Below are 15,892 nucleotides of genomic sequence, written 5' to 3' on the forward strand. Positions count from 1 at the left end.
TAAAGTCATTAAGACAAAGGTACAGTATACAGTATATGTACATATGACAAATTAAAAGAAAATATGGCGGCTCTTTTATACTCAAGGGATTGTTCTGTTGGCATTTGTCCACTAGGCTCCTTCAAGGGAAGAGTCAATCCTTTAATTGATCACTTTTCTTTACACTACATGGCCAATAGAGTGGTATCATTACTTGCAGTCATCCAGGCCATTTTACTCAAAATGCTCAAAAATCAAAAAACTCAAAACACAAACCATTCCTTTATGGCCCTCGGTTTGTAAAGGAGGGTCATTATCATGCTGAAACAGGAAGGGATTTTTCCCAAATTGGTGTCACATACTTCAAAATACACAGTGGTCTGAAATATCTGTCTTCCCCACCCTATTGCATTAAGAGGTTAGTCAAAAATGATGAAAAACACGCCCCTTATAATGATTTGTCCGTCACCAGAGGTGCGACACAGCTTCATATTCTTCTCATTTACTGTCTATGACTCATATACACTAAATGACCAAATGTTTGTGGACACCTAACCATATTACACCCAAAAATTGCAAGCACAAGATTATTTGGATGCTGTAGCTTGCTGTAGAGACGAAGCGGAAGATCTCAAGTGTCCTACATGGAGTCCTGACCTCAACGACACCGATCACCTTTGGGATGAGCTGCACACCATCAGGGTCTGATTTCACGCCAAAAAAAGGAACAAAAATCCACAGCCATGCTCAAACATATAGGAAACCCTTCCCAGAAGAGTGGATCTTATTCTAACAGTCAAAAGGAGGCAACATTTTAATGTGATATTCAAAAAGCACAAGTGTCCACATACTTTTGGTCATATAGGATAATATTGCATCACTGTATTTTACATTAGATGTAACATTGCTGCTCGTAACTATATGCTATAAGACACACTAACTCATTAGCCATGTAATTGTCCTGTTGATTATTTTATCTTCACTTTACTTTTAAGTTTATTTATCCTGTAACCTTGATCTCAGACCATTGCCAAGTTCAATTACACTTTCACGCATGTAACACTCACACGTCATCTTATCCGCACTTTGTATTTTTATTACGTTTTTGTTCTTGTAAACAAAATTCACAATTTTGTTTCTTTCAACATAAAGGTTGGTAAAAACAAGCAGAATGAACCAAACCATTTTTTTTTAAATCAGTGAAGATTACACAAAAAAAAAAGTCAGACCACAAGACAGCAACGTAGCAAAGACAGTTCCATCACTCACTTTATATTCATCCGGCGTCACTAGTGCTTTCAAAGGGGCAATTTATTTTGTCTGATATTTCTCAGGGGCTAATAATATATTTATCACAATTATGTTACACAGCCAACGTGTGTATGCTGAATAAAATAAATAACAGGATTGTACATTGGGGATATTTCGATCTAGCCATGTGCTTAACAAAGTAATTATACTTATGGGAAATATTTTTATTACCTGGCACCCTCAAACACACCGGCATGCGATTCTTGACATAAGAATCGGATAAACCCCCCAAAAAACCCTGATACATCTGATACATACAGAGTATACGGTATGTGTACGTAGTGCTAATTCGTCTTCTCGTGGTTCTTCTTTTCTTTGAAGTGATGATGTTACTGCCATTGCTAAGAGTCCCAATGCTTACCTGTAGTCTTAAAAATGTAAAAACCTGCAAATTTATTTCATTTCCGTTCACATCTCTGAGCAACTGACCAGCTTATAAGAGAACCCGAATATCTATAAAGGCATTTGTGTTGGTGCATGCTTTAGGACACACCGTATCAAACCAGACAGCACAGCACACTGAAAGATGCCGTTGAAGAAGAGAATGTAAACATATTTCACGAAGAAATGCACACCGTTAACAGTCCTGAGAGATAAAATGGTTCATTTGTTTACTCTTCCATAGCTGACCACGCTTCTTCAGCTTTCATGTAGTACTGGTTCGCCAGTCTGCCCTTCATCGCTTCCATGGCTGCGTCGGCTGCCTCGGTGAAGAGATCGCCTACAGGACAAAGGACATGACATTCGGGTATAACAAAAATGGGTGAAAAAAATACCTCAGGTTCTGTTTTAGACCTCATCTGGGTTTTGCTAAGGAGTTCTTTCAGGTAAGCTTTTGAGCAATAAATAATACAAATGTGAATCTCAGTAGTGAAGATGTTGGACTGCTGATCAGAAGGTTGTGAGTTCAAATCCCAGCACCACCAAGGTCTCAATGTAGAGCCCTTGAGTGAGGCCATTAAAACCCTTAACAGTTGTGTAAATAAAATAAAACGAACTAAGAATAACAGCTAAATATTTGCGAGGTCAAAGTTCACCTAAAAAACGTGGACAGGAAGCTAAAGTAACCGCAAAGACACGTCTTTCATGTCCCACATCCTTTTCCCTTCAGCGGACAGGAATTTCCTCCGGATGCTTACTTATTTTCCTGTTTTTATGCTTTCCTGCTGTATGAGCGTAATGCTTCTCAGTTTAAGTATTAATCTTTCATGAATGCTCTGAGATTTCTTGTTTATCTGGAAATCACCGTTCTGTCGGTAATTACTCCTCCTCCACGCTGCTATGCTCCTTGACCAAAGTGTGTAGTGTTGTGTAACACATAGCTGACCTGTAGGAAATCTCATCTTATGGTAATCTGACCCTGGAGCTTGCTCCTCAAGTCACACAGGCTTTTATCGGACTTTCCTTTGCAAGGAGGTGATAAGACAGCAATACAAATCTTCTTTAGCGTTAAGACTTTTTTGCGGTCCGGTGCATTTAATTTAACAGGAACTCCTTTAGCTACAAATTAATATCCCAGAGGTTCAGAAACTCTTTGAACGTCTAACGTGAAATTTACTCCATGTTCCTTAAACAAAGCTGTTTTTATTTATTACTTGTGATACAGGTTATTGCCAGATTCATATTTTAGAATGGTTTTAATTATTGTATAACAATTTAAGAATGTTGTTTCTGTAGCTAGCAAACAAAGCTGTCTAACGGTGTGTAACGATCTCAGAGCTTCTTGGTTTATGTCTGATGAACTGTGATTTGTACAGAGGTTGTTTTTAAGACAGCGAGATAACACGAGTAAACATCCATGCATCAATACAGAACCGAAGGAAATCAGGACCTCCGGGATTCTGCCGAGTTTCTTTAGGATCGCAAAATTAGCAAAATTTCAAGCACAGGATTTTTCAACTCCTACGAGTCAAGACACATATGTAGTAGCTTTCTAACATGGCTTTAGTCATGTTCACACACATGAATCAGAGAAGGCTTTGGATGAATGTGTGTTGTGATGATGTCACACAACACAAAAATAATAATAAAAACATAACATTTCCATACGTACCGGCTCTCTGAGGATCTGCATTGAGGCCGAAACGTCCCTCTTGGTACATCTCAGCCACCCGAGCGAGAAGGAGGTAGCGCGGTTCATCCTGCATGCCATCAAACTCTCCTCCCTCATCATAATCAGTCATGTTGAGCGCACACTCGTACCACTGCACCGCTTCCTCCCAGTCCTGTGTCCTGCACAACATAAATAAAACCAAAAAATAAATCACGGGTGAAAATTCAACAGCCCGTCTCTACGTTTTAATCTTTAGATGTGATCTGTAAAAGCCAGTCAGATGTTTGTGTGGTTGAACCCATCAAAGCACCCTTCTACTGACAGACAGAGGAGTTGCACTAATTAGATGTTGTAGTAATTGGTCGGTTTTAGAGATATGAACTTTGGGTGTAGTTAATAGAAATATCTAGACAATTTATAGATGATTTTCTACCTGTTAGGTGGGAGGTTTACTCCTGTGTCAAACGCTCTGGCGACTAAAATCATACTGGGTCTGTCTCCAGCCTCAGCTGCCTGAAGTAACAGGTGGAAACCTTTCTTCCTGTTCTCGTCGTTGTCCTGTTGTCCCAGTCCACAGCAGCACAGACAAAATACATTCAGAAAGCATGTACTTTTTAGTTCAGCTTTGTGAAGGAAAAAAAAAACTTGATAAAACAGCAAACACTACCTGCAGTTCCATCTCAGGTAGGACATGATGTGGCAGCTGCAGATATAACTGCCCCAGTGCTACGATAGCCTCCAGCTCGCCACACATTGCTGCCCTCTCCAGATGATACACAGCAGAATTCTGGTCCCATGGTGCATCTTTTTCACAGAACCGACCCGCTTCGTGATATCGGACCATGGCCAGATGTACCTGATGAGGTGAAAGCAGAATTTAGTGACTGTACATACACTGTTATATCCAGTGAATTTCCTTAGCATATATGGTTAAAAAAATTAAAAATTAAATAAATAATTAAATTCAATTAAATACATCATGTGGTCAAGCACATAATTATCTGACAAGCAGCTAATTTTAATAAAGTGTAATTGTAGCTATAAATAACAGACTGCAGATTTTTCCATTTTCACTGTATAATGAAAAGGATGCACACACACACTTACACACGCACACACACGCACACACGCGCACACACGCACACACACTTACACACGCACACACACTTACACACGCACACACACTTACACACACACACACACACACACACACTTACACACACACACACACACACGTGCACACACTTACACACATTTACACACACACACACACACACATTTACACACACACACACCATCGACGCACACACACCATCGACGCACACACACCATCCACGCACACACACCATCCACGCACACACACCATCCACGCACACACACCATCCACGCACACACACCATCCACGCACACACACCATCCACGCACACACACCATCCACGCACACACACCATCCACGCACACACACCATCCACGCACACACACCATCCACGCACACACACCATCCACGCACACACACACACAAACACACACTGTGAATAATTCAATTCAATTCAATTCAAGTTTATTTGTATAGCGCTTTTTACAATGGACATTGTCTTAAAGCAGTTTTGAGACAATGAATAATAAACCAATGCAAGTCTGTTTTTTTCTGAGATATCTGAGATACTAATATAAATATTTATGTAATCATCTACATGACACACGGGTGTAAAGTGAAAAAGTGCTCTACCTTGCCCAGAATAGATTTCCCAATTTTCCTTTCAAGGAACTGCGAATTCAGTCTCTCCACCTCGACTGCCACACAGGACGGTCTGTGAACGTGGGCACGGGATGAATGGAAGAAACTCCATTTTTCCTCTGTTAGCTGCAGGGTAGAAAGAATACGTGTGTTAAAAAAGTGACAGTAGAAAGAATAAAGGGAGATGCTCAAAAGTGCAGAGTTTGACCCCAATGGTGCAGATTTATGTTTGTGCGGTAGTTTTGAAAATGCAAGAATCATCAACCTCAGTTACTGGACAAAGCAGGAGGTGCAAATTCACAGGGGTAAAAATGACAAGCAAAGAAGATTAGTTGTAAATGTAGTACTTTGTTGCTCAAAGGATTTTTTACTTTATTTTTTTGAGAGTAAGATCTGGAATTACAGCTAGTTCATTGGAGCTTAAGAGGTTAAAATGGTTCATAGGTTAAAGGCTCTGATTACAAGGTCATGGGTTCAAGCTCCAGCACTGAAAAACTGTCACTGCTGGTCCCTTGAATAAGAACCTTATCCCTCTCTGGTCCAGCTTCAAAATAACCTGGAATAAATAAATCAATCAAGCATTGATTCACTGTGCTGTAAAGTATAAAGGCTGCTTCTTCCTAAATAAACAAACAAACAAATAAATAAATAAGCTGTAAAGTATAAAGGCTGCTTGTTGGGATATAAATAAATTAATAACTGTGGTAACGTATAAAGGCTGCTATTTCCAAATAAAGAAATAATACACACACACACACAAATACACACACACACATATATGCACATTTACACACACACACACACACACACACACACACACACACATATATACACATATATATATATATATAAATAAAATCACTGTGCTGTAAAGTATAAAATCTGCTTCTTGCAAATAAATAAATAAAAACTGCTGTTCTGTAAAGTATAAAGGCTGCTTCTTTATAAAATAGTAATAATAATAACTACAATGTACATTTCCTGAAGAAAATGTTAATGGAGCTTGCATGTGGCAAGTTCCCCTCATCGTGCTGAGTGTTTTGATATGTCACATGTCCATGTTGTACAAATTTTTGATTTTTAAGGAATTTCTATGGGATTTTTTTGGCCGCTTTTTCGTCCGCTGTGTGAACATCGTTTGTTGGATCGCTTATAAAAGTCATAGCACACCTCCCCTCAATGAGCCAGTCAATTTGACACCTCATTCTTGAGTCTAGGAAAAAAAGCTGCAGGACAACTTGCGCGCCGAAATTTTGTCCAGCACAATAACAAGAATGTTTCTTTGCAAGCACCATTAATAATAATAATAATAATAATAATAATAATAATAATAATAATAATAATAACAACATGCCATAACAAAAACACTCAACCTCTTCTCTATTACCCTTATATCTCCCTGAACACTAACACTGGCTGATATTATCAGGTCTTTGTAACCAAGATGAGCTTGTTTCCTTTTTATTTCTCAGAATTCAGTTGGTTTCAGCCAACTCATCACGAGAGGTGAAGATTCAGACATTTTTAACATTTTGTTTCATTTAGTCTGCAAACTGACCCTGAGATTTCCAATTTAATGAATTCATCGATTGCTAGGAACACATGCGGACACAGAAGACAAGAACTAGAACGTAATTACATTCGAATAATAGAGTGGTGACACACTAGCAAGTCTCTTTCACTTATAAAGATGAACCATTTACATGCAGCACAACAAAACTGAAAATGTATGAAACTTCATGGAAATAAAAACGAGCAAAAAAAAAAGTTTGTGCTTCTGTCTGTGGGAACTGAACACTCATGATATCCTCCATCGACATGCACTGGAGTACCAAGAGGCAAGAGAAGACCTGAGAGCAGGTAATCTGCCTAACTGGTTCATAAACAATACTGATGCTCAAACCAGAGGAAGGGCAAAAGACTAAACGTGTCGCATGCAGGAAATCACCGTCCGCGAGTCAGGGAGGTTTAGAGTAACGGAGAACTTGCTGGAGTTACCGACCACTTTATACTGAGAAAGGAGGTGAAAGGAAAGTGAAGGGGAAAGTGATCAGCGTTAGACAGCAGTGTAAATGTGGAAAGCTGAAGAAAGAGTGAGGTGAGATACACATAAAGGAGTGAGTTACATGGCTACTGGATTGTGATCGAGCGGAGAAGTGGATTAGTTGTATTTACCCGACGGACGCTGTCTTCATCCGATTCGGAGTAATGCCTGTTGTAGAAAGGTCGAGCCTACACAGTGACGTATAAAAGCCACTATCACGGTCATGAAGAATCAAAACCTGGTTTATTTCACTGCCATTATTACTAGAGGTGTTTAAATACATCGCATAAATACATAAATTCCAAATAAACATAATACAAAAAAAACTCTTCTTTTAAAAATGAGTATATCAGAAGTCATTTACTTAAGTAAATATTGCTTGTATGAGGCAGGATTAAAAATAAAAATAAATAAAAACATAGAGAAATACCCTGTCATGGTGTTCTCCTGGGTCTCCTTCGCTGCGTTTCTCACTTGGGTAACCGCTGTCTCCGCCGCTCTCGGAGTCCTGGGAATAAAAGATGATTCGGGATTCAGGTCTAGGCTAATCTGTTTGTTTAAATGAAAACCTTTTTTGTTTCTCATCCTAACCTTTCGATTCCAGTTGTTTCTGTCTGCGTCATCTGTTTCATAAAAAGAAATAAAACAACAACAATGAGATGAAATGCAAATAAGGAGAAACACGGACTAATCACACATCCTAATGTAGGAGACTTTACCCAAGGGAGAGCGGCCTGCGAAGGCCCCCAGACTCAGGGGTGAACAAGGAACGGAGTCTGCATCGCTCATGTTCTCGTCAGCAGAGGAAGTCTCCGAGAGACGAGACAATAGAGGGGGGCCGTGGGTAAACGAGGTAGTGCGCACCCTGGGAGAGCCGCAGTGTTCCTCAGAGCCACGGAGTACGGTTTGCGCTGACTCCTAACAGAAAAAAACCCCCAACACAACACGTCTTCTTCATTTTCACAGAGTGGTCAAGGGTAATGGCTGATATTACGCTTCGGTGATTGACACCACACCCATAAAGAACCTACTAATGTCTCTGTAAAGCGTAAACGTGATCCGATTTCAATTAACCAATAGACTAATAGTGCTAAGAGGGGCTTATAAACAACAAGAAGGGATTTTGGTTGTGTGTGTGTACGAGAACTTGTTTTGTGATCAAAAAAATCGTAAAATCGAGCCACGATGAAGCCTCAAGACAAGATCCTTTACTATCTAATACTGAAATCTTTTACTTCTAAGTGAATCTTTCATTCCCTGACACAATGAACACCTTAATAAAAATCATTTCAACAACTAATGTTTGCCAGTGTTATAATTTGTCAAGACGCAACACTTGACCGAGTACGCTGGAGTGTTGTGTTGTGTTTTTTTTTTCAGAATACTTCCTTGTTCACCATCCACACTGTTTAACTCTTATTAATGAATAGACTCTTTTAAAATCCGGATGTTAAGCGCAGCATCTGGTACGAGACTCACCAGCAGCTTGTTGGTGCAGTCCAGCTGAGCGCTTTCTGCAGGAGCCAGGTCGAACGGTGTGAGGCCCATACTCTTACAAATCTTGTTACACAGGTGCGAGTGGAAGAACAGGGCCATGCCTCGTACACCTTATGGAAAGATAACATCAGAAACGAGTCCACGCGCAATTTGAAGTCAGAAATCTCTTCCTGGTTCATTCTAGACAGATCATGCATGAGTGCTCGTACTGAAGAGGAAGATCTAGATAAGTACCCAAATTTCCATCACCAAAGTCAGTGCCCTTCTCTGTGTGGATCTGAGGGTCTGTGTAGAGATCTCCGACACCCTGAATGTCCACGACTATCAGCTGGTGTCCCGAGCGTTCGAACGTAAAGTGACTGAAAGCCTAAGACCACAGAATTGTCGTGTGAACACCGGCTTGTGCTACGTGTGAATTACAGATCACTTTAAAACTGCATTAACTGACATCTGATTGAGTGAAAATATCTTAAATATAGCCAGATTTATCGAGTATTTCCTATTATAAGATTATAACAAACCAAAAATAAGATATCAAGAATAGAAATGACTAAAACTAAGGTTCAGTTATCTTATATTAGGTTTCTTGTAATAAAAAAAAAATTAATTAGGAAACAGGATTTGAGGATGTTTTCACTTGATAAGACGTCATTTTTTTGCAGCTCATTGCAACTACATTTTGTGCTGAGACGATATACCGTACCTGAGGAGTGAGACGTATGTTATCATCCCTCACAAAGCCAGAGTTCGAGTTGTACTTGATGTATTGTCCCTCGATGTAGTGCTCCAGGTGGAAAAGTGGTTTCCCCGGGCGTGAGGTAATTTCCACAACACACATCTGCATGATGTCAACCTACACGTGAAGATAACCAAACACCAAACCCACAAGCCTTATTCATAAAGAGTCCGAGAATGATTTGAAAAAAATTTCTAACTAGGAATCTTATCTTAAGAGTGATTCAGGAGCAATGAAAAGAAAAAAATAAAGAAAAAGGAGCGCTTTTAAAATCTGGTCTTCACTTACAAGCCTTGACTTTGTCTAGATGTTAAGATATTTCATGCTATATTGTGTAGGGATTGCGCTCGTGACCGATCGTATTATAGATACACACTAACATCTGTATAAAATATATGTAAAAAATGTAAACATCTCAGACACAGTGCAGAAATGTCATAGAGCCAAATTATATCATTTCTGCCAATATGGCAATTCAGCTCTGTGTCGGAGATGTTAGTGTGTGTATGTGTGTGTAGTTCTGGGTTGTAGATGTTATATGAATATGATTGGTCACAAAAATAATCCTTACATGATCTAATCTGCATCATCTTATTAACTCACTATCATTATTAAATATTGTATACAACACATTTCTATGACCTTATGAGCTCATGTAAGGGTTAAGATGCTTTATGAATAATTTTTTATCTTTAAAAAAGATTTTTAAAAAAAAAAAAAAGTGTGTGTGTGTGTGTGTGTAGTTCTGGGTTGTAGATGTTATATGAATATGATTGGTCACAAAAATAATCCTTACATGATCTAATCTGCATCATCTTATTAACTCACTATCATTATTATATATTGTCTACAACACATTTCTATGACCTTATGAGCTCATGTAAGGGTTAAGATGCTTTATGAATAATTTTTTATCTTTAAAAAAGATTTTTTTTTTTTTTAAAAAAAGTGTGTGTGTGTGTGTGTGTGTGTGTAAGAAAAAAAAGGGGGGGGGTTAGCAAGCTGAAAAAATGTTTTACCTGCTTTGGAGGCCTGTGGCGATTATACTCTTCACCCCATAATTTAGCTTCCATTTGTAATCTGACATCCTCAAAATAAACATCTCTGTCCACCGTCTCCATGTAGCGCTTAGCAACGTAGTTGGAGGCTGATTTCCAGTTGCTGCTATGCGAGAAGTTCGACAACTTTTTTCTGCAAGGCAACAAAACGGTGTGTCACACAGCAGCTGAGTGTGAAGAGCAACTTTACACCACAGTCATAAGGAAGTCCTGCTGTGAAGATTAACAAGTACACAAACCAAAAACTTTACTCAAGACAGTTATGATGTTACGAAAGGAGCCATGATACTGCAGCTTTTATGGGTTTTTTTATTTTTTAATAAACCGTTTCCGTGTCACTCAGGGAACACGAAACCATACACGGAACCCAAAACCTCCATACGTGGAATGTTTTACCCTGATCTGCTATGTAAGGAATGTAGTGCAGGAGTGAATGGATATATGCCGAAGAATAAAACTTCACAGTTCTTACGTTCGGAAACACTCTCTCATGGCGCCTTTTCCAAAGGGCTGTAAGAGAAACGTTTATTAAACAAAAGTCAGAAGTCAACTAATCAACACACTTAATGGTGACTCAAAATCTAGTTAGAGTTATTGACAGTGTTGTTATTATTACCTGAGAGGACATCTTGATGAAGACTTGGTCCTGCACCCATTCGCCAGTAATGGCACTGTACCTAGAGGATAACCAGGGCACAAAAACGCACAATTAGCCTAGTGGTTAAGGCTACCAATCAAAAGGTTGTGAGTTCAAATCCCCTCAGTTGAATAAAATAAAATTTACATATTCAAAAAAAAGGAGTCGCGTCTGCTAAATGCCGTAAATGTAAATAGCTGTGCCGTTGTGAAACTTCAAGCTGAAGTAGACCGGAAATTTGATGATTTTCATCCTCTATGTACTTCCTTTATCCAAACTTGTCATCATAATGTGGGATGTAGTAGCCTAGAGAGTGAGGTGTTGGACAACCGATCGGAAGGTTGTGAGTTTGCGTTCCAAGTCCACAAAGCTGCCACTATTGGGCTCCTGAGAAAGGCCCTTAACGCTAAGTTGTAAAAAAATAAATAAATAAAATAAAAATGTAAGTCGCTCTGGATAAGGCCGTTTGCCAAATGCAATAGATGTAAATGTAAGAAAAACCTTCATAAAAAGTGTTGCCTAAATATCTAGTTTAAAAGCATTATTCTGAGTCTCAGTATTTTTGCTACAGTTGCACTGAATCAAAATAGTACCTACTGAGCAAAACGCAAAACACGGCCAAAAGCCTATATATGGTCGTCTCTGTAAGGGGGTGTGGCCTCTGACTTGCCTGTCAGTCTCCATGTAGACATGTGGCCTTTCTTTCCTCAACTTTTCAAACTGCACTATATTGAAAATCACACTGGATTAAAACATTTCCATAATATCTGAAATAACTAAAATGTCATTCAGACATGTTGGAAATCCTGTTCCTATTTCCCTTTGTTGAGGTTTTTAGTGTCAGTCGTTTTTTTTTCTCCCTCTACCGACGACTAAATTATAGCGTTCATAGACGATATTTTGTGAATTTCTGGTGAGAACAAAAAAAAAATTTTTTTAATCCTCTTAAACAAGGTCCTGCTGAGTCTCTTAGAGAAAAACAGCTCAGGCACAGTATGGTGCGCTGTAAAAGAAACACGACCCTGTTAGCACATGACTTTTATTTACACGAGTAAACGTGCAAAACGCTCCTCTTAGGCAGAACACTGTGTACCATGTGGAGCATTCCAAGAAGAGCGCAGCCCCTACTATTGGCTGCACATCAGCTCCGACATACAGCCATCAAGAATGGATGGGAACTGCTTTACTGCCATGTTAAATTTAGCACGTAAAACAGGACATGCAAGCCTCTGCTTCCTTGTTGACTCTGTCACACACTGTTATGATAAAGAAAAACTCAATATTTTCACTATCGTTCACAAAGGAAGTAAATCGACTTTAAACTACAGACCTGTAACGAATGCAAGGCTCCGTTTCAACGTCTTCTAGGTGAAACTCGGCCCAGGGGTCTGGCATAGCCTTTGCTTTCTCAATAGCATGTTTCCAAGCAGCCTAGAAAAAGGGAGGGAAAGAAATTCCCTGAAAAATCATTCAAAACTTTATGTCTGGATAGATATGGACATAGATTTTCTTCTTTTTCCTGTGTTTTATATAAAATTGCATAGGAAAAACTACATATGCTCAAAAAACTATTCGCTACAAGTAGAGAAGAGCAGAGAAGTGCAGAAAGCGACAAAAAAAAAAAACAGTAACAAAAGTTCATGCAAGGATTTTTGTTCAAATCAGCAGATAGGAAATGAACAGAAGGATCTATATTTTCCTCAAAAGGCTGAGTAAATGTTAAAAATACCTCAAAATCTTGGCTGACCTATATGGCTAAAATCCAAGATGACAACAGCAAGAGACAACAAGAGAAACACAACGTGATAGTAGGAGCCTCATGAGGGCAATTATGGAAATGACGTGGAACGTAAACTTGCTGGATTTGGTTGCTTTTGCTACCATAATTCATCAAACAGCAGACTTGCCTCAGATACTGTGGCTCAGATACTAAGCTCTGCAGCCTATAATTAGAGATTTTGAAAGGTCTGAACATGCACATTGAACATGCACATGAACACACACACGTATATACAGATAGGTGTGTTACGGATTACCATGAGATCTGGAACAGCTGTTAAAAGTAGTTTAAGGGTTTTTAAAATATCTGAGAATACTTTTATCTGTACATTTTCATATATACTGTGTGAATATATATGTATATATTTCTTCAAGAAGTTTCTCTAGTTTCTCTTGTTTCCCTGCAGGTAGCAAACAGCTGAAACAACAGGTGCTTATAAAGGAGAGAAACCTTAAGGGCAAAGTAAGGACATGCATACCAGACCATGAGAAGCTACAGGGAGAGATCAGATTAATGAGAAATGGGGGAAAAAATGAGGGAGTGTATGCCGCAAGGGATAAGAAGGGGAAGAAAAACGTGTGGAAAAATTTGCTAAATGCACATACCCGACCTTTCTCAGTTAAAGAACCAAACCTGACCGAATGCACCTCTGGAGATGTTTCGTGTTTGTTCTGAAGAGGAAGGTGATGGTCAGATAAAGCAGACAGTTAGACATAAACTATACATTCTCCATTTGGCACAGGTTTGATTAGATTTGATTCTGCTACTTGACATAAAAGTAGAAGAATCAAGCACTAACCACAACCAAGTGAGCAACAGTACAGCTAAAAAAACATTCCCAGCTAGAACTGCACACCAAAGCATGCAGTGTTATATAATATGTTAAAACAAAGACTTGAATGTCAGTGAGATCAACAGAGAAAATGCTGTGAAAGCTCAGTCCTTTAGAAGACGTTTCAGGAAGCAGGTGCTGACCAGAATCTAAGCATGTGTTTCAGACAGGGCTGTTTATCTTCAGCTATTTTCACAAAGGACAAACCACTTGCATATTATTACATTCAAATTGTTTTTTTTGTCTAATAAATGTTTACATGCAAACATTCAGGTCTACTAAGGGGAAATATTCTCACTTAAACAGGTGTTACCTTGTAGCTGAAAGAGTTCTTGGGCAACGAGTTAGAGAGTTGTTTCTGGTGGACGAGGTCATGAAGGTAATCACAGATGCCTTTCGTCGGACTGATGGGATCATCGGTGATGGGGCAGATGTAGAAATCATCTTCCTCATCATCGACCGTGCTGTCATGACCTGAAGACACAGTCCTTCTCACAGAAGGTCTTTTCAGACTGTCCACCTCCTCCATTGTGAACATGAGTTCTTCTTCTGCCATGGTGATCTTTAAGTGCTGCTAAAATAAATAGAAGACCAAACTGGTTTACAATTTATACAACTGAACAATTAAGGGTTAAAATGCCTTACGCAGGAATCCCAGCAGTGGGATTCGAACTCACGACCTTCTGGTGACTAGTCCAACGCCTTAACCACTAGACTACAACATCCAACACCTACCGCCATGGTTATTTTAGGCCAGCTTCCTTAGCATGTAGCATATTAAAATTAGCCTATTCTCACTACATATCCAATCTGTTTTCGGGAATAAACGTCATCAGAATACACTTTAGTGTAGTTCACACAAAGCTAACAGCTAGCATAGAGATCTGTACCACCATCAAGTCGCCAGAAACGTGAAGATAAACAAGTGACCCACCTTTCGCTAATAATCAACAAAGCTAGTGTGCGGAAGGCAAAACATTCACCAGGTCTTCTGTTTCTGTCCAGTTATTTCCAGAGTTTGTGCAAATGAAAGATGAAAAGTGTAGCAGGTCTTAATCTGGTTATTTTTCATGAGAAAGATTAATAATAATCCTCAGTGAAGAACACAAAGTGTCCCACCATCAGCACTGCACACTCCAATCCAGCACTAAATCAATCCTGTGACACACACACAGAGACACGCGTACATACACACATACACACACACCCCTCCCGTGCATATCTGTACACAGTGCTGGATGGAGCCAGTGCACGCCTTCTTACTACAGCCCATGCGCAGTGACTTCTACTGACAAACTGCTGTTTACCCGAAAAGGTGCCAAGTTCTGTGCCATTCACCTTTTGTGTGTAGAAAAATCAGGCTGTGTGTCTGATTCAAATTATGCTCCAAGTTCGAATAAATCATAATTCGGTAAACTAAAGGTTATAACTAAAACTACCACTAGAGGTCTCAGTGAAAAATACGAGAAGATCCATATAGAGTCGTGTGTGTGTGTCGTACACCACGCCCACAACGACATGGCCTCCATGCACGGACTGCACGTACACACACACACACACACACAGAGAGAGAGAGAGAGAGAGAGAGAGAGAGAGAGAGAGAGAGAAAGAATTCTGGCTCTTTTCAGTGAGTCGGATCATTTGAACCGACCCCTCTCCATTTTGTTTTCCTCTAAACCATTATGTTTTTAGAAGTGTTATATAATAGCAATATCCTGTTGTTCTACTAAATATCAACACAGCTGTGACAAACTCTTGCTCCTGTGATTTTTCATCTCATTAAATGAGATGATTATTGTACCATCAACAACACAATATAAATTAACACTACATTAAAAATAATCATCCCTGTTTTAATGCTTTTGAGCCTGTGATTCTTCAATGATTCTTTAAGAGGAATCGTTTAGATGATCATGATCAGTTTACTGAATGCATGGTAAATACAGTCTTCTTCTTATTCTTCTTATTTCTCATAAAAAATGACTGCAAAAGCCTGACATGAACTAAAATAAGCTCTCAATGTTCCCCTAAAACCAGTAGACAAACTTCCACATGCCCATGAAATATAAAATTAAACAGATTTCCTTAATACTCATATATAGATGCATAATCGTTTGCTATTACAATGATCTGCATGGTATTTATTGAGATCAAATGTTTAAGTTGTAAGTAATTTCATTGTGCACGTAGATGTAACATTAGGTGATTGGGGCAGAAACTGACTGAA

At 39.1% G+C, this 15,892-nt stretch overlaps 1 protein-coding gene across 4 annotated transcripts; it reads right to left on the bottom strand.

Moving 5' to 3' along the window:
- Positions 1-1,054: 1,054 nt before the first annotated feature.
- Positions 1,055-14,870, bottom strand: eef2k (eukaryotic elongation factor 2 kinase). Of its 4 annotated transcripts, XM_060861872.1 has the most exons (19): positions 14,600-14,869; positions 13,979-14,239; positions 13,439-13,504; positions 12,384-12,484; positions 11,033-11,093; positions 10,889-10,926; positions 10,378-10,549; positions 9,326-9,475; positions 8,857-8,989; positions 8,605-8,732; positions 7,845-8,043; positions 7,717-7,748; positions 7,556-7,633; positions 7,257-7,313; positions 5,073-5,207; positions 4,011-4,199; positions 3,777-3,901; positions 3,344-3,522; positions 1,055-2,011 (listed from the first exon to the last, which is right to left on the bottom strand). In XM_060861872.1, the coding sequence occupies exons 2-19, from the start codon at positions 14,219-14,221 to the stop codon at positions 1,902-1,904; spliced, it is 2,196 nt and encodes a 731-aa protein (XP_060717855.1). In that variant the 5' UTR covers positions 14,222-14,239; positions 14,600-14,869; the 3' UTR covers positions 1,055-1,901. The 4 variants fall into 4 exon arrangements, with proteins under 4 accessions (XP_060717855.1, XP_060717863.1, XP_060717873.1 ...); XM_060861880.1 differs by lacking the exon at positions 7,257-7,313 and having other exon boundaries at positions 14,600-14,870; XM_060861890.1 differs by lacking the exon at positions 13,439-13,504.
- Positions 14,871-15,892: the final 1,022 nt, after the last annotated feature.

The sequence above is a fragment of the Tachysurus vachellii genome, chromosome 2 (assembly GCF_030014155.1).
Source record: "Tachysurus vachellii isolate PV-2020 chromosome 2, HZAU_Pvac_v1, whole genome shotgun sequence".
Classification (NCBI taxonomy): domain Eukaryota; kingdom Metazoa; phylum Chordata; class Actinopteri; order Siluriformes; family Bagridae; genus Tachysurus; species Tachysurus vachellii.

What these genes read in the sequence shown, in the direction of transcription:
- eef2k (XM_060861872.1), bottom strand. Translation starts at nt 14,221, where the DNA reads ATGGCAGAAGAAGAACTCATGTTCACAATGGAGGAGGTGGACAGTCTG. An exon ending in ATGAGAGAGTGTTTCCGAAC is followed by an intron (nt 10,550 to 10,888) that starts GTAAGAACTGTG and finishes GTTGCCTTGCAG; the next exon opens with AAAAAAGTTGTCGAACTTCT. An exon ending in ACTGCACCAACAAGCTGCTG is followed by an intron (nt 8,044 to 8,604) that starts GTGAGTCTCGTA and finishes TTTTTCTGTTAG; the next exon opens with GAGTCAGCGCAAACCGTACT.